This window comes from Myotis daubentonii, chromosome 3, assembly GCF_963259705.1.
Source record: "Myotis daubentonii chromosome 3, mMyoDau2.1, whole genome shotgun sequence".
NCBI lineage: Eukaryota > Metazoa > Chordata > Mammalia > Chiroptera > Vespertilionidae > Myotis > Myotis daubentonii.
Window position 1 is genome coordinate 86160875 of NC_081842.1, and position 19544 is coordinate 86180418.

A 19544-nucleotide genomic window follows, 5' to 3' on the forward strand; every position below is an offset into this window, starting at 1 on the left:
CGGTCTATTTGCATAGTAGGGTTTTATATTTATATATCACATTATATTTCTACTGGAGGCCTGGAGATGAGATTCATGCACTGGTGGGGGGTGTGGCCTGCAGGGACTGGCCCGCTGTGGGAGCGCCATCTGAGCAGCTGCTCCCTGGTCCAGAATCTTCCATGGAGCCAGAGCACTCGCCTCTCCAGGGGACCCGATCGAGGCCGGGCCCCAGGACAATAGCACTGAGAGGCAGCGGAGTAGCTCTCAGTCCTGGGGCAGCCACAAACCCACCTCCCGGCTTCCAGGGTCAGCACTGTGAGCCTGGCGGCAGCACTGCACAGCCTGTGGGTGTCTGGTGGAGGCATCAGGGAGCGAGGAGGAGGAGCCTGGGGCAAGAAGACTATGATCACAGCCCAGGTTCCTGTCAGCCCGGGGTTCGCAGCAGGAGCAGCCGCTCATCCCGGTCAGCTGTGGTACTGCACTGACCACCAGGGGGCAGCTCCTGCGTTGATCGTCTGCCCCTTGGTGGTCAGTGTGCATCATAGCGACTGGTTGACCGGTTGTTCTGATGGTTCTACCATTTGGTCCCTGGGCTTTTATTATATAGGATTGGACAGAACTGCCATCGAACCTTATGGTCCAATGATATAAAAAATGATCCTAAATGTATATATTTCTACTTCATAGTAGTATTACAAGGAAGTCAATATGACTCTTAAGTATGAATGTAATAAAATTTTTAAAATCTTTGTTATTGGTCTATCAGAATTCATATTATCTGATAGATTTTCATTCCCAAAATGTAATTTTGTTCCCAATTACCTGCTAGAATTAAGTAACTGGGGGAAAATATTATTTACACTGATTTCCTCAGCTAAAATTTCCATTCTCTCCATATTGCCCTGGTTTCATGCTTTCAAAGTCTGCAAACTCAATCTTACGTTTCTCCCCCAGATATTTTAAAAGCACTTTATACAGATGGACATTGGAAAGTGGTTGATAACTGAAAGAAAAGCACACTACCTGGACAAGCACACTGCAGCAGAGCGATTGATTTGCCTCCAGGAGCAGCACACAGATCCAGAACCTTCTCTCCGTCCCTTAATTCAAGAGCCAGTACTGGGAGAACAGAGGCAGCATTCAGGAGATAGTATTTTTTTAGGTTTCCAATTTGGTGTCTTTCTGAAGGTATCCGGTGGGGAATTCTGCTAAGATAACACTTCAATGATTTAGGATAATAGGGTAAAGATCCTTGAAAGAGTGTGTGATAGCCCTTGAAATGTAAATCCTTTTCCAGTTCAAAAGGGTAATTGAATCGGTTAAGAAGAACAGCATGTTGCCAGCATGATGGAGATGTTAGTATATCCCTAGAAATACAAAAACAAAAGAATATTATTAAAAACACTAATACAATTTTATATTACTAATCTAGGAACTGTGGTCCTAGTTTTACATTTTACTTACCTGAGATTTTCAGAGCCACGATTACTGACTTTCCTTTAGACTCAGGCTCCGATATGACTCTACCCAGCACTTATAATCCTGTCTTTATTTAAATCTTTGACATTTTGTTCATCTTTGCTTTTTATATCAATTTTGGCCATTAAAATATTATTTATGTTGATTATAGATAAATGTTAGGTGCCCTTAAAATTCTGCAATGTTGAGGAATGCCTCGCTTGCCTCAGCTTAGTCCCTCCCCGCAGAATATCTTGCCAAAAAAAAAAAACAAAAACAAAAAACCATGGCCTGCATTTACATACCTCTAAAACCATCAAAATAGATTCTAGTCAATCATTCTTTGTACAAGGAAGTGTTTTTCTTAGAGACAAAATTTAAAACCTGAGACTATTAATATCAGAAGGAAAATTACTATCATTAAAGGATGTTTAAATTATGTGTTAAAATTTTCCTTATGAAGATAAGAGTATGGAAAGCTAACTACAGTGAACTGTACAGTAACAGAGTTAATGAAGTGATCAGGGGATGGCTGAAAAATCTCTTATGGATGGTGCAGGCTCTCACCCCTTCCCGCAGCAAATTTAACTTCCTAATGTTTTATTTAGTCCAACAGTTAGGTCTCTTGACAATCACAGGTTCTCATCAACTGGCAGATGATACAGCAGGAAATATTTAATTGATCTATGAGCTGACCTTTCTAGCTGAGTTATTTGGCAGCCTCATTAACCATCGTCAATTAAATAAATTCCAGCTGCTGCTCACCCTGGAGGTGTCCATGTGAGGAATGGCTGAATTGAAATGTAACACCTGTGACTTGAAGTGTGCCACGTGAATTTCCATCAGGAGCTTATTTGTAAGTCTGCTTTCTCCTTTTTATTATGATGGTGCATCATATGAGCCCTGTGCATCTGTTTCAGCATTCTAGAGGATGACAAACCCTTTCTTTAATAATGCGCTTCACAAACTTCAGCATGCATCCAGTGTCCGTAAAAGACTGCTGGGCGCTAATCCAGTAGGTCGTAGGTGGGACCTGAGAATTCGTATTTCTAATTAGGTCTCATATGATACTGATACTGCAATCCCAAGACCACTTTGGGAACCACTGCATTAAAATGAACCTCAAAGGGAAATCCGTGAATGCCACTAATGTAAATCTTATGTCAGTCCATCCTAATCTTAACTCTGCAAACAGGGTAAAAATCTACCCAAGGTTCTGAGTCATGTAGTAACAGGGAAATAATGATTAGAAACATAATTAATACAGACTGGAGTGGCTTGGCTTACATCACGTGTCCACCCCTTAACTGACAAGGGTAGAAAACTTCCAATTGGTTAATATCTGATGGGGCAAATCTCCATTCTTTTTTTTTTTTCTTCATAATTTCCAAATCTACTTTATGTTTATTCTTTCAGATGAACTTTAGAATCAGGTAGTCAGTTTAAAATAATTATAAAATATCTGTGCAGCTAGATAGTAACTTTGATTAGAATTATATTAAATACACTAAATTTGGGGAGAATTAACACCTTTATTGTATTCAGTACTTCCAAACCTAACCACAGTATTTATTCACCTTTCTTTCACATCCCTTAGTAAAGGTTATTAATCTTGCACAGTTCCTTTTAGCCTTATTGTATAAAAGAACTGTTAGCTTAGGAACACAACCGATTTTTGTACATCATCCACTATCTTGAAGGATGAGGAGGAATTCGCCATAGGACACAGTGAGAAAGGAAATTCCAGGGTGAAGGCAGCGGCACATGTCCAGGCACGAGGTTATGAAGGACAGTGCATTTTGGGAATTAAAAGCAGTCCATTGTGACTTGTGAAAGACAATTATATGGGTGAAATATAATATGATAAAGTTTTAAAACTGTACCTTATAAGTGATGGGAAGTCACTGGAAGAGTTTAGGGGGGAAGCTTGTTAGACTCAAAAACAAGTGCATATGGCAGAGGAAGGCAAGAATCTTCTGAAAGTATCTCTCATTCTTTAACACCACCATCAAAATAAATACATGTTGATGTATTTAGAACAAATACATTTTCTGATCCCTCCTAACTCACACCCAGCCCTACTGAAGTTCTAGAATTTCCTGTACCAAGTTTTCTTCAGTCTTTACCAGGTTCAATATAAAGTGTTCCCTCTGCCTAGAATGAACTCTCCTCTTTCACCCACTTGTAGCCTGGTTGGCTCTCCTACTCTCTACTGGAGGGCAATTCAGGCTTTATTTCCCCAGGGAAGGCTTTCTACCTACCCAATCCACCTCACCCAGATTATATTAACACATTGTATGCGGGAAACGTATTTATACGTTTTACTTACACGTTTTACGTTGACTGGTAGTAGAGCGCGGGACACGTATTAATACGTTTTTTATAGACTAGCGGTAGAATGCGGGTAACGTATAAATACATAAACTAAAGTTATCGTAAATCTACTGAACGTTGCCATTTGAGCAAAAAATTAGCAAAAATGGCCTGCGCCACTTGTTAGCGCACAATAAAAACTACCCGCAAACAATGTGTTAATAACTAGAGGCCCGGTGCACAAAAATTTGTGCACTCGGGGGTCCCTCAGCCCGGCCTGTGCCCTCTCGCAGTCTGGGACCCTTCTGGGGATGTCCACCTGCGGGCTTAGGCCTGATCCAAGCTGGCAGTCAGACATCAATCTGGCAGCCCAGGAGCCCTTGGGGAATGTCCACTTGCCAGCGGGGAGCAGGCTTAAGCTGCAGTCAGACATCCTTAACACTGCTGAGAAGGTGGGAGAGGCTCCCGCCACCACCGCTGTGCTGGCAGCCATCAGCCTGGCTTGTGGCTGAGCAGAGTTCCCCCTGTGGGAGCGCACTGACCACCAGAGGGCAGCTCCTGCATTGAGCGTCTGCCCCCTGGTGGTCAGTGTGTGTCACAGTCACCAGTTATTCCCAGTCGTTCTGCTGTTAGGGTCAATTTGCATATTACCCTTTTATTATATAGGATAGAGGCCTGGTGCACGGGTGGGGGCTGGCTGGTTTGCCCTGAAGGTTGTCCCAGATCACGGTGGGGACCCCACTGGGGTGCCTGGCCAGCCTGGGTAAGGGGCTGATGGCTGTTTTCAGGCTGGCCATGCCCCCTGGCAAACCAAGCGCCCAGCCTCTCCTTTTTTTCTTTTTTTTCTGGGATTTATCTTCTATAATTGAAACTTTGTAGCCTTGAGCGGAGCGCAGGGCTGGCCAGGGCAGGTGGGAAGCTTGGCTTCCTCCATTGCCGGGGGCAACCCAAGCCTCCTGCTCGCTCCAGCTCCGTGGCCGCCGCCATCTTAGTTGGGTTAATTTGCATACTCGCTTCTGATTGGCTTGTGGGCCTGAGCGTAGCAGAAGGATGGTTAATTTGCATGTTTCTCTTTTATTATATAGGATAATTAAGATTACTGGTCAGATGATTACAATGTGCATTCTGCATGCTTACCTCATTTAACCATCACAACTGTGGTTAGGTAACTGAGGCTTTCAGAAATTTGACATCTTACCCAAGAACACATTGCTATTAAAAAGTACCTAATCAAAATCTGGCTGGCTTCAAAGCTTAACAGAGGTGTGAGACTCTGGTACTGTAGCAATAATGTACACAACAGAAAGGAACAGAGAACTTTTACTCTAACCTTCACCTAGTGCAGTGATGGTGAACCTTTTGAGCTCGGTGTGTCAGCATTTTGAAAAACCCTAACTTAACTCTGGTGCCGTGTCACATACAGAAATTTTTTTACATTTGCAGCCATAGCAAAACAAAGACTTATATTTTTGATATTTATTTTATAGATTTAAATGCCACTTAACAAAGAAAAATCAACCAAAAAAAATGAGTTCGCGTGTCACCTCTTACACGCGTGTCATAGGTTCGCCATCACTGACCTAGTGCCTGTGGCCCCGCCTTCCTGCTACTGTCTCTAAAAAAAGGGAAGAACTTGACACATGCTGCAACAGGACCAACTCAGTGAAAATATTGCTCAGGCTGCTCAGGTTGGTGCTTCCTAGCCCTGAGAAAGCAAACTGGCATATTAATGTGGGTCTCAGCTACCCCGTCACACACACCCCCCCACCCACTCCCTGCAGGTGAACTCCCCTCCCCCCAATACAGACAGGCACACACCCTCCAGTGCTTGAACTGGAGGATAACAACCTGGGGCTGGCAGGACGGAGGCTACTCAAGTCTAAAGCTCTGATGGATGGGCTAGCAGTCCAACAGATAGCAGAGTGAGTACACATTAGAAGAGTCAAGACAACGCTGGCCAGGTGCCATACTCCAGGCCTCCTCCCAAGATCCACGAGGAGGAGACTGAAGCTGCTCCACACACTCACTGATCTCCAAAGCCAGAAGTTCAAGTACACCCGCAGCCAGCAGAGCTGGGACCCAAAACGTCAGTGGCTGTCAACTGCTAGGACATTCACTGATATCATTGTAATAACAACGCTGTACCTCTGGTACATTTTCAGTTGACATCAAAATCTTCACCATATGTTCAAGAATGTGATTTCTAGTATACTGTAAAAAAACTGACATTTAAAATGTTATATTACTTTTTCAAGTGTATCCCATAGAACCTAAATATCAGAGTGATTTTGAAACCCATTATTGTCCATTTAAACTTCATGGACTATTCTTGAACAGATGAAAATTTTACACTGTTCATTTTTCTCTTTTACTTACATTCTATTTTCCTATATAACTTTATCCTAAAATATTACTGTGCTTTATATCTTTTTTTACTATCCTATACTTCTTTGACACACACACATACACACACACATATGTATATACTAAATTTGCTTTCACTGTGGCCTTAAATCTCTAAATGTTAAAATGGTAACTTTTGGATTCAGTTATAAATATAATTATTAACACTAGTTGATCAAAATAACATCACAAATTTGATAATTATTCAACATAAAAAGGAAAGGCTGATAGAAAACGAATCTCTTAATGAGATTAGTGTTTGTTTTTTCATATATCCAGGGATAAATATACCTGGTGCTATGATTCAGATATTGAACATCAACTTTAGCTCTATTTTGTGATTTTATAAGGGCAGAGAAAAAGCCTCACTTAAATAAGTGGGTGAGAATTAAATACATTTATTATAGCAATGTCTCCCTTTTGTTAAAATTTTTTCTAAGTTATATTCCCAAATAACTTATTATCATCAAAAATATTTTAACCCTAGCCGGTTTTGCTCAGTGGATAGTGTCAGCCTGTGGACTGAAGGGTCCCAGGTTCAATTCCAGCCAAGGGCACATGCCTGGCTTGCGGGATCAACCCCCAGTAGGGGGCGTGCAGGAGTCAGCCAATCAATGATTCTGTCTCATCATTGGTGTTTCTATCTCTCTCTCCCTCTCCCTTCCTCTCTGAAATCAATAAAAATAAATTATTTTTAAAAAGGTCTTTAAAAATATTTTAAATGACCTGTTAGCTGAGAGGGAAAACAATGGAACCTACCTGACCGGTCAAAGAACTTTAGTCATAAGTCACTTACTTTCTAAACCAGGGGTGGGCAAACTTTTTGAGTCCAGGGCCACAATGGGTTCTTAAACTGGACCGGAGGGCCGGAACAAAAGCATGGATGGAGTGTTTGTGTGAACTAATATAAATTCAAAGTAAACATCATTACATAAAAGGGTACGGTACGGTCTTTTTTTTTTTTAGTTTTATTCATTTCAAATGGCCGGATCTGGCCCGCAGGCCGTAGTTTGCCCACGGCTGTTCTAAACCCTTACAACGACATTCCAGTAGACTGGCCTATAGAGGTTCTGACACTCAGAGGAATACAATGCAGAAGAGTCAATCTTTGTAAAAAAGGAGAAAGACAATTATATAAGGACAGGCTGGGAAAGAATATTACCCCTTAGGCACATAGACAGCAGAGTAATTTTCTGAAAAATTATGTGGCAGTTGAGGATATGAAAGTTGACTGTTATAATTTGATTGGGCCTACATATTCCTTAAAAAATTGCATAGTGTATTATTTGCACAATTTTTGTCATTTAATAACACGATTTTCATTCAATTTTTCTGTGACTTTATTCTTTTACTCTTCTATTATCCATTGTAGCTTCCTAAATGAGAACATTTTATATATAATGTTTTATCTAAAAATTGCTAAGCACAATTGGTATCACCCTCTAGATTACAAAACCAATTCACTTTTCATTGTTAAAAAAAGAAATCCCTGCCCTGGCTGGTGTGGCTCCATTGGTTGGAGCATTGTCCTGTATACCCCATCAGGGTACATACCCAGGTTGCTGGTTCAGTTCCTGGTCCGGGCTTGTACAGGAGGCAACCAATCGATGTTTCTCCCTCTCTCCCTTCCTTTCTCTAAAATCAGTAAAAAATTTTAAGAAGACACAATGGAATACTATGCAGTAGTAAAAGAAGGAACTCTTACCATCTGCAGCAGCATGGATAGACCTGGAGAATATTATGTTAGGCGAAATAAGCCAGTCAGAGAAAGGTAAGTATCACATTATCTCACTCATATGTGGAATCTAATGAACAAAATAGATCCAGAGACAGAGAACCATGAATCAGACTGATGAGTTTCTATGGGGGTCTGGGAGGATAGAGATTAACGGGGAACCTGTATGCATATATGCAGAGCCCATGGACACAGACAATAGTGTGATGAAGGCTTTAAAGGGGTGGGTGTAGGGAGGAGGGGGTCAATGGGAACTAGGAAAGAAAAAAAAAGTTGTTAGAAGAAAACATTATTTAGTATAATTAAAGAAAATAAAAAATTCCTAATAGAAGCAGTTCACTTAAATGATACAACTGCCTTATCAAAGTACACTTCAGGTCATATATATCGAAAAGGGCCAATGTTGATATAAAACTCGCTTTCGGGCCATTTCCTATGAAGAGATGTTGCATTTGCAGAATGCCTGGTATGACAAGTCCAAATGCACTTCACAGGTGTCACAAGGTCTTACAATCTTCATGCTTCATGAAAATCTTCTAAGATTTCTCTAATGGTTGTGTTTATTCTTATTCATTTACTTTCAAGTTCAAATCAAATCTCAGAAATCTGAACCAGAGGGGAAATTGGAGATGATTTCATCTTTTCCCTTCCAACTCATTTTCAGAGATGATTTATTGAGACCCAGGAAAGTCTGGTGATAGGACCAGTGTCTTCATCCAGGTGATGAAAGGACCAAGACTGATTGAAACCCTGGTTGCATGCCTCACTGTCCATCGGTGTTGCTCTCACTATGCCACTTGATCAATGATCTTGCATGGCGCCCTGACAACTTCTTTGGAATTTCATACTCTCAATAGCCACCTGAGTGCACTGCATCTGGCCATTTAAAGAGCACGTTAAAAAAGAAACAGGAATATGTTCATGGAATTCAGAACTAGCCATGCTTTGTCTAAGTCACAGAACTATTTTAAGGATCAACTGACATAAAGTAGGTAAACTGTTAAAACAGCAGGTTTTGTAAACTAATGAATGATACATATGTAAGAAATGTTCAAGGTCATAAAACCTAAAACATAACTATTGAGAGTTTCTTAAAGAAAAACCTATACGTCTTGTCAAAAATGTAGGTATGCCACAAAATATCTATGCCAAATTTTACCCACAAAGAAGTTGATTGGATACATTTTAAAGACATATTAAATATATATGTTAGGTGTAATCTTATAAAAATACTAGGGGCCCGGTGCACGAAATTCGTGCACTGTGTGTGTGTGTGTGTGTGTGTGTGTGTGTGTGTGTGTGGAGGGGAGTGTCCCTCAGCCCAGCCTGTCCCCTCTCACATACTGTGAGCCCTCAGGCGTTGACCCCCATCACCTTCCAATCGCAGGATCAGCCCCTTGCCTAGCCTGACGCCTGGGCCAGAGGCGTCAGGCCTGGGCAGGGGACCCTCATTTCCCCCCATCACTGGTTCTGCCCCCAGCCCAGGCCTGTTGCCTCTGGCCCAGGCGTCAGGCCTGGGCAGGGGACCCCCAGACCCCTCTGATGGCTGGCTCTGCCCCTTGCCCAGGCCTGACGCCTCCACCAGAGGTGACAAGCTTGGACAGGGGACCCCCATCTCCCCCCGATCACTGGCTCTGGCCCCCGCCCAGGCCTGATGCCTCGGCCAGAGGAGTTGACCCTCATCACCCTCCAATCACCAATCACCGGATCGGCCCCTTGACCAGGCCTGAGGCCTCCGGCAGAGGTGTCAGGCCTGGGCAGGGGACCCCCAGCTCCCCGCGGTTGCAGGCTCTGCCCCTGCCCAGGCCTAACGCCTCTGGCCTAGGTGTCCGGCCCGGGCAGCGGGGACCCGCAGCTGCAGCGGCCCCACGATTGTGGGCTTCGCTTTAGGCCCACGCAAGGGACCCCTAGCTCCCGGGACTGCCAGCTTCGACCGTGCCCAGCTCCCATCGCTGGCTCCACCCCTACTTCCTGCTATCACTGGCCAGGGCGGAAAAGGCACCTGATTCTCCGATCATGGCTGGGGGGCAGGGCAAAGGCGGCCCCAGGGCCGCCTTTGCCCTGCCCCCCAGCTCTTAGCTCCCCCCTGGGTTTCCGATCACTGTCAGTGGCAGGGGGCTTCTTCCTGCTTTCCCTTTCGCCTCCCTGCATTGTGCCTACATATGCAAATTAACCGCCATCTTGTTGGCAGTTAACTGCCAATCTTAGTTGGCAGTTAATTTGCATATAGCCCTGATTAGCCAATGAAAAGGGTATCGCCGTACGCCAATTACCATTTTTCTCTTTTATTAGTGTAGATAACTGAGATGGAAATAAACCTGAAATTCAGCAAAAATGTAACCAACATTTGTAGAACTTTTGCTGCTTTCTAAAACTGTACCAAAATGTTAATTCTAAGAGTAAAAGGTTAAATAAAATCATAATTTCATATTTTCATTTAATTAAAAAAATACATTTTAAATTTAAAAAGAAAAACAATTTTTTTAAAAATTCCTTTTGTTTCCACGAGAGGGCGCTCATTCCCTCACTTTTAAAGTCTGGTTTAGAAATGAATAAATCAATTCATGCCAGTACACCTACGTATGTTTTCCCGCCATTTCATTTTTATTCTTCAAAAATTCTAATGATGAGAATTTCCTCCTACTCTTTCTTGGCACTGTTTCCTCCTTGTCTCTCATACAAGGGCAATCTATGTCCATATTTGTTACCACAGCACCTCAGATAAGAAGTCCTGAGTGAAGGTTTGTTTCTGGTGGCAAGAGTGAAAACACTGCACAAAAGGAGTCGCATCTGTGAGGAAAAGGTGGGTATACTCCAAGACTGGACTACAGACTCTCACAGCAGCACGTCAGGTAGAAGAAAAAGCACAGACTTTCGAGTCACAGGTGTTGACTGGCCATAAACTGAGACACCTGGCAATTTTTCTAACCTCTGACTAAGAGGGGCTGAAAGTTACTATCTCCCAGTGATTTGCACGGATTAATGTTGAAACTGTACATAGAGCCAACATAAGGACAAAACAGAAACCAAGCTACTAGTCATTTCTGCTTCCCCCAGCTAGCTCACTCCACTCCACGCCCGCCCCCTTCAGATTCTGGTAATGCAATCTGGTTATATAATAGTTTCCCCTCTAAATGTGAACTATGTGAATGCTGGGTTAGTGCAGACAGTATCCAAATAAAAATATTTACAGACAGGCCAGGCTTAACAGAGGCTTCCCCCCCCCCCCCCCCGAAGCTTTCTACAAAGTGCCCACAAAATTCCCAAAGTTCATAACATTTCCAATTAATCCTCCCCTCATATATACTTGAGGGCAGAATATATAATCCATCATTGTATCCCCAGTGCTTAGCAAAATGCCTGGTATACAAACACTGCCTAAATTGTGAATAAGTAGATGACCTGCCCAAATCTTAAGGTATTGGTTCTTAAAGACCCTCCCTTGGCAGGGAAGAGACAGCAAGTTACTAAATTCTGACAATTCAATCTTGAAAGAACTGCAACAGTTGTGTCAATAAATTGCAATGGAAACACGAAGGGCAGAACTAATTTTGCCAAGGGTATATGAGACACCTTGATGGAGAACTGGTTATAATCACAGTAACAATAATAAAAAGAACACTAATATATATCAAGGGCATATCATATGTCAGATACTATTCTAAGCCATATATATTTTTTTTCATTTTACCTTCCCAAATAACTATATGAAATAGGTACTATTTTTTCCCACTGTACAGACAAGAATGGTGAGGCACAGGGATGTTAAGTCTCTTAGCTAAGTCATATGCTGTAATATTTGAACCCACACTTTAACCACTGTACAGAGGAAGAAGGGAGCTCATTCCTGACAGAGGGAAAAGGACTTAAAGGATAAAAGTCCCGCCGAAACCGGTTTGGCTCAGTGGATCCACTGAAGCGTCGGCCTGCGGACTGAAAGGTCCCAGGTTCGATTCCGGTCAAGGGCATGTACCTGGGTTGCAGGCACATCCCCAGTGGGGGATGTGCAGGAGGCAGCTGATCGATGTTTCTCTCTCATCGATGTTTCTGGCTCTCTAGCTCTCTCCCTTCCTCTCTGTAAAAAAATCAATAAAATTAAAAAAAATTTTAAAAAGATGGTAAATTTAAAAAAAAAAAAAAAAAGGATAAAGGACCCTGTCTAGTCATGATCAATATTTAGTCTTAACATTGCAAACAGCAGGGGAGCAAAGGAGGCTGTACTCTAGTAGTGACACAATGCAGTATGGTCCATTAAGAAACAGTTTGACAGAGTGGATAAGACACAACCGCAAAGCTCTTCCAAATGTGAGCTGTATCTCATTGGGCAAGTTACTTAAGCTCTGTGTGCCTCAGCTTTCCTATCTGTAAAATGGAAATAATCATAACTACCTCAGAATTCTGTACAAAGGATTATATTACTATGTATAAAGTGATAAGGACACTGCTTGGCATGTAGTACTTGCTAAAATAAGCAAGCAGATGAATACTACAAGTGGGAGACGATGCTGGGGGCTGTTGTAATATGCCAGGTAAGAAATGATGAAGACCTAAGTAAGCAGTAACAGTGGAGACAAAGGGAGATCCAAATAAGAAATTTCTCAGGTAGAACAAAAGTATTTGGTGGGCATTTAGACTTGGATGGGGCTGGCTAGTGGTGTGTGGTAGTACCTAGGGCAGTGATGGCGAACCTTTTGAGCTCCGCGTGTCAGCATTTTGAAAAACCCTAACTTAACTCTGGTGCCGTGTCACATATAGAAATTTTTTGATATTTGCAACTATAGTAAAACAAAGACTTATATTTTTGATATTTATTTTATATATTTAAATGCCATTTAACAAAGAAAAATCAACCAAAAAAATGAGTTCACATGTCACCTCTGACACGCATGTCATAGGTTCGCCATCACTGACCTAGGGGAATCTCCAAGACCACCCTAACCTCTGACACCAACTATAAGATCAGGGTCCCCACGACCACTTTCAGGTTTACTTGTTAGCTAGGAGGACACACAGAACTCACTGTTATACTCACGCTTATGGTTATGCTTTATTACAGCAAAAAGATATGGATTAAAATCAGTCAAGGTAAGAGATGCATGATGCAGAGGGCAGAAAATTTCAAAGCATGAAGCTTCCAGTGGCAAGCTTGTGAAACATGGGTAAGGATAACTTTTCCTTGCCACAATGTGTGATAATACGCATAGGAGTACTGCAACTATGGAGGCTCACCAGAGCCTCAGTGTCTACCTTTTATTTTGCCTCAGCCATATAAAGATGATAGACAGCCTTATGTGGCTGACTGCTGGCCCCTCCAGAGGTTGGAGATCAAAGGTCACAGGCCAAGCTGATGCTGTGGCCCAGAGCCCCCACCATAGATCATATTGTCAGACTTTACTGTGTGACTTAAGCCTCCAGGAAAACAGACACTCTGAGGCAGGGGATGGCAAGGACTGAGACCACCTCTAAGGACCTGAGGGAAAATGCCAGGCCTGTTTTTGAGTAAAGGTCATTCTTTACTGCAAAGGCAGTGAAGGTGTGAAAAAGAGAGGAAACTAGATGGATGCGATGCCTTCAACTGAGTATGCACGTAGCAAATACAAAATAGAATTGGAAAGGAAAAATAATAATATGCTTTTGAGTTTGCTTGGCATAAAACTAAGTGAAGTTACCAGAAAACACCTAGAAGTACAGGACTGAAGCCTGGGAAGGACTGGGTAGCTTGAAATGACGGCTTAGTGAGGGAAGTTTATAGACATGCCACGAGGGGCCTCACTGAAGGAGAACATGCCGGCAACAGGTAGAGCAGAAACAGAACCAGGGTAAACTCCAACTGATAGGGTTGCTCAGAAGCTGACTGTGCAAGAGTGTTCATTACAAAACAATAAAATTAAAATAAATACTAAATCTTCTCCTCTGCCACAGGAAACTGAAAATACTGAGCAAATTACTTTCTAGGTAGGACTAAAATACCCTCGCCTTTCCCTGGAAGTAGACTGCAAACTAGACTGTACACAACATTATGTCTTGCAAATAAACCATCAAGAAACAAAAATATTTTTTTCTTCCCCCATGCTATTTTTCATGCTCAGACTACTTTCTAAGCTGAGAAAGCCTTTATTTCGCCTATGGCAAATTTAGCACATGTTTATGCAAAACTTAAATTACCATGAAAACCCAACAAAAAGGTAGATGAAGCAGAAGGCACAGCTAATTAAATGGATTTGAGGTTCACTGCTCATTTTGTTTAGGGTCAAGTAATACTTTATAAATTTGTCTGAGCATATTAAATTCAAAAATAACTCATTACAGGGTATGGGCAGCCAGATTACTATAAAGTCTGCAGACAATATAACTCCTGAAACCTGTGGTTTTTAAAAAAACCATCCATGTATGTATAATTACATCACAGGTAGGAGAAGCATACAGAATAGAAGTTGGCAGTGGGAGTTCCTGAGTCAGAGCCTGGACGGAAATCTCAGCTCTGTCACTTACTAGGTGGATGAACTTAGGAAAGTTACTGAAACTCCATCCAGTTTCCTCAGGCTGGAAAATGGGAAACAAACCTCCTACGTTCATTCTGAGGACCACAGTTCGTGTTGGGCAGCACGTAATAGCATGCAACAGGAGTTTGGTTACTTGGTTCAATACACTGCATACTGAAAACCTCATGAATTGACTGTTCACTTCACTATCCATTCTTTCTCATTTATTCTCTGTGACAGAAAATATCCATTTTAAAAACTAGTTTTGAAATAAAAAGCCCAAAAATAAAGTACATTTTCCTATCACAGTACTTACAAGTTATAAAACCTGCTTAATTTGTCCTAAAATTATCTCACAATCACCTCAGACTTAATCTCTTTGTTTTAAAAAGTGCTTTAAACTTCCTTTGTATAGAAGGAACTGCTATTGAGTTGACCCAAGAAGAGATGACTAAGACAGCCACCTGATCAAGTTCCAGATATTATCTACAGCTGCGTCACTTTTCTTCCCTGAGCAGAATGCACCAGGTTTTTGTCCCTAACTGCACAAGCAATGCTCTCTTCCCTCCGTCTGAAATGTCTGGCTCCTTTTGCCAAGGTAACTACAGACAGTCCTCGGGTTACGTCGGACTCGACGTGCGTCCTTTCGTGGTTACATTGCCATCTCCCATCATTTTGACGTATGTACATTCGTGCTTTATGTTTTTTATTACTTATTTACCACAAGTAAAGGTCAGGAATTATCTTTCTTTTAAATTTTTTTTACGGTTTCACGCATTACTGCTGTGTATGTGCTCCACGTGAGTGACGCAGGTGCTTATGTAGGTGGGTTCAACTGACAGCGAAAATCGCGCTACGTTGGCCTTGGGAATGGATCTCTGACGTACCCCAAGGGCCTACGGTACATAAGTCACCGAGACCTGACTGCTCCTCGGGCCTTGGCTGGCGCCGTCCGATCAGCCCGGGTCCTCGGCCTATTTCCACCAGGATGCTTACGGAATTAGAGGTTTACACAGCTTTAACCACCCCCTCCCCGTGACCACGGACTAAAAGCGCAGTGAGCACAGGGACTGTCCTGCTCTTTGCTCCCACAGGGCACGGTGTGCGAGGAGCTCAGTATGAAGAGCCCAGAGAGTAACATTCCGAAAAAGGAAAAACGCACTAAACATACAAATCAGGCTTCCCTCACTTACTTCCACGGGTTCAATGAGTATCTGTTTCCTGTGATACATTTAAGGAATCTGTGTCTATCTGTGTGCGCAAGCTCCCAACTGTGTTCAAAACATCGCTGCCATACGGAGGGAAGAAATAACATTGCCAAAAAAAAACAAAAAAACTTTTAACGATGATAAAGCAGTGCTGGCTTTAAAGATGTGCTGTATTATCTTCTGGATTTCAGAAACAGGTCAAACATCCTCAAAAGCTTAAAAGGGATTTCTGTTACAGTATGGTTAATTTTGTCAAATGGGTGGGCATGCCTGTGCCAAAGATCAAAGCAACTGTTGAAGGCACGGGCGTAACAACTAGTGTTTGCTGCCACCGCAGCTTTGACCTCCCTGACCGTGTCCCTGTGACTTCTCCTCCTCCTGGCTCGTCCCTTCGGCAGCCTCGGGAGGCATCGCAGCCAAGGTTGGACCCCTCTTTCATCCTCACAGCGCCCCCCCTCCCCTCGACGGCTCCCTCCTTATTCTCTGGCAAGGAACTGATAATTCAGAGGTGAATGTGACTAACCTTGCTGCGCTCCAGGCCTCTCCAAGTTCTCTGGAATACTGTGCGTCAAAATGGTCCAGTACCACTTTGCAAAGCTGTTTGGCAAGCTTCTTCCTCTCTGGTTTTGCTGTCAGCTATGGTGATAAGAAAAAGTTGCTGACACACCTTCGATACTACAAATTTACTGAGCCTCCACATTAGCAGTCTTTTTTCTTAAGGGCACTTCAGATAATTACCAGTTCTTGCAATGGGAGCAGTACCTCACACACGAGCAAACTGTACTACCGTGCTCTGCCTACTGATTTTAAAAAGTGTTTCTCCAGCCGACTGGCTCCGATGTACAGCAAGGCAAAAGCAGAGTCTAGCGCTGTTAACACAGAGAGCCAACGGAGCTAAGTCATTTTAGACGTTAACATTAGGGGGGACTGGGTGAAACGCATATGGAAAGTCTGTACTATCTTTGGAACTTTTTGGTAAATGTAGTTATTCCGAAATAAAGTTCATTTAGAAGAAAAGTCACTGGTTTCCTCGGAGACTTCCTTGCAATTCTGTTTCATTTACGCGTCCAGGAAAGGCTTACGGAGGGACTAAGTAGCCGGCACACTGCGCTCCCAGGCTGAGCGGGCCGGAGGGCGCCCGCCCCCGAGGAGCCGCCATCAGCTCAGCCGAGGGCGCAGGTCCTGCAGCCCGCGCGCGGGGAGCACAGGTTACCTGCGGCGGAGGTGCGTCTTGGACGAACACCACGGGCAGCGCTCACGAGCTAGCCTTCTGGACAGTGAAACCAGAGAAACCCGGGGATCCCTCCAGTTCCCCGATCCCTGCGCCCTCCGGCCCCGCCCAGGCCCTTCCATAAGCGTCCGGCCCCACCCTCACCCGGGCCAGCATCATCCCGCCAGGCGATGCCAAACAAGAGGTCTCCACCGTCCGGCATCTAAAGCACCAGGGAACCAAAAGCGCCCGGCTTCGGCGTTTCGCCGGAATTCCCTTCCTTGCCGTACTTTCAACTTCTCGCGAGATACTGCTTTGCCAGCGTTATCGAAACCTCGCCAAAGTGGTGTAGGTCCCGCGAGAGGCACTCGCGGAGTTCCTTCCAACCGTGGCTGGAGGAGGCGGGGCCTACCCCTGGGGGCGTGGCCGGGGCCCTGGGCGGACCCGCCTTAGAACTCCGGCCGCGCGCTGAGCCGGCATTTTTTATGCTCTTGAGGCTCCGTAAAAATTGTTTTTAAATGTTCTCAGAGGCGAAGCTAGTTGCCGAATCAATCTACCGAATCTCATGTCGTCTCTTTAGCCCAGCTACGCAGAACTCAGGATAAAAGGATGGATAAGGTGAAAGAGAAATGTCACATTTCCTAGAGATGGCCCATGGGGTAATCTTTTTCTTTTAATGAGGGTTACATGATCGAATTGATTAAAATAAACAAGTAGAGCGCTTAGCGCAAAGGCTAGGAATCAGTACACGCTCGAATGTTAGCTGCTGCTGTGCATTATTTTCACTATCATGATTTTTATGATTATCACGTTCTGATACCAAATGCCTGAAGTTCAAAATGACCCACACACGGCCCCCTCCCCCTGTGCTAGGCGCGGCGTTACCCGCTCTCAGGTGAGGGGCTGCAGTTCGTTCTTTAAATGCTACTTTTCAGGTGCTCCCTTGTAACAGCAATCAGCAGCCTAACAGAAAAAACTAGTGCTTAATGTGATCCCTGATATTTAATGAGCATCATGATTTTGAGACCCTTGACACTCAAAGTATCAGTGTAGGTGTGTAGGCTATAGGTGCAAATCTTAGGACCATGTAAACAGGTAAATGTTATTACCACTAATGTGATTTGAAACTTTATTTATTTAAACAAGTTCTCCAGGAATCTAAATATAAATTTAGATTTGGTGTGAAATAATATGTAGTATTAAGAAGTGAAATGAGCACTGTGAATATGCTTAAACTACAAAGCATATTCACTTTCTAGAATACAGCATCTTAATAAGTTACTACTAAACAGAAAAGTATTTTTTACAATCTTAAGCAATTTTATTGTGAAGTCATTTATCTAAGAAATGTTTCAGAATAAGTATACTTCATAGACTCTCTCCTATACTGTTTATGGATATTCATATTTACATAAGACATCTCTCCAAAAACTTCATGTTTATATAGAGGTTTATGTGTCAAAAAGTAAAGATAGACTTTATAGTAAAACGATCTGACATGAAGAGAACATTAAGCCTGGCCGGTTTGGCTCAGTGGATAGAGCGTCAGCCTGAGAACTGAAAGGTCCCAGGTTCCATTCGGTTCAGGGCACATGCCCAGGTTGTGAGCTCGATCCCCAGTGGGGAACTTGCAGGAGGCAGCCGATCCATGATTCTCTCTCATCGTGGATGTTTCTATCTCTCCCTCTTCCTTCCTCTCTGAAATAAATAAAAATATTTTTTTTAAAAAGAACATTAAGATGGCAGAATAACACAGGAGACACCTGCCATCAAAGCAGGAGAACCTCGCATAGTTACAGGCACTTGGACTTGGACTTCAGGTGAGCAGCTAGTTAGCCGAGGCTCTCAATTTATGCTAACAAAGCCATGTGTACAAATCCCAGCAGACAACCCACTGGGACTGGGAAGTAAATGTAATAACTTGTATTTTAATTTTATCTAATCTTTAAAAAATGTTTAGGGGGATATATGTATGAAGTACAATAGACCACCGCATATAACTATTACCGGCTGAAACGTACCCCTCAAAATTCAGATGTTGAAGCCCTTAACTCCCAGTCCCTCAGGATGTGACATATTTGGAAAAGTGTCTTTCCAGAGATGATTAAGTTAAAAGGGGGTCGTTAGGGTGGATCTGACTAGAGTCCTTATAAAAAGAGGAAATTTGGACACGAGGGGAGAACCTACACAGAGACGAGGCCATGTGAAGACACAGGGAGGAGGCCATCTGTGAGCCAAGGAAGAGAGATTCCAGAAGAAACCATCCCTACGCCTTGACCTGGCATTCCAGACTTCAGAATTATGAGAAAATAAATTGCAGTTATTGAAGTCACCCAGTCTACTCAAAATGCTTACTGAAAGGGATGCATTATTATAAAATTTGAAGACCACTGGTTCATTCCCTAACTCATATATTCTGTTTCCTCATCAGCACACAGAAGAAATTTACAACTCAGGTTCTAAACATGCAAATGATTTTTGTCCTGATTTTCCTTTAATTATAAGCTAATCCCCTTATTAAAGGAAATTCATTTATGATTTCCTATTTTTTTCTCAAAAGAGGGCTTCTAGTCTTCTGTTTCCACAAAGCTATAGGATTATCACTATTTTGTTAATTTATACATTTTAATATGCATTTTGAAATATCTGAATTTTTTGTTCTTTGGATGAGCTGGACTATGTATATTTTTTCTTTTTTTGGACTCTATTTCTTGGTAAATTAAATAGTCATTATTAACAGAATTTGATTTGCA

General features: G+C 42.8%; 1 protein-coding gene across 1 annotated transcript in view; it reads right to left on the reverse strand.

Annotated features, from left to right (window-relative positions):
• The window catches only part of NSUN3 (NOP2/Sun RNA methyltransferase 3), a 67486-nt gene extending 50381 nt beyond the window's left edge, over positions 1 to 17105 (reverse strand). The window contains exons 1-3 of the mRNA XM_059688045.1: positions 16957 to 17105; positions 16105 to 16217; positions 1006 to 1349 (exon numbers count right to left, since the gene is read on the reverse strand). Of these exons, the coding sequence (XP_059544028.1) occupies positions 1006 to 1349; positions 16105 to 16217; positions 16957 to 16971 (472 nt within the window). The 5' untranslated portion in view covers positions 16972 to 17105. The remainder of the gene's footprint in view (positions 1 to 1005; positions 1350 to 16104; positions 16218 to 16956) is intronic.
• Between the last annotated feature and the right edge of the window lie 2439 nt (positions 17106 to 19544).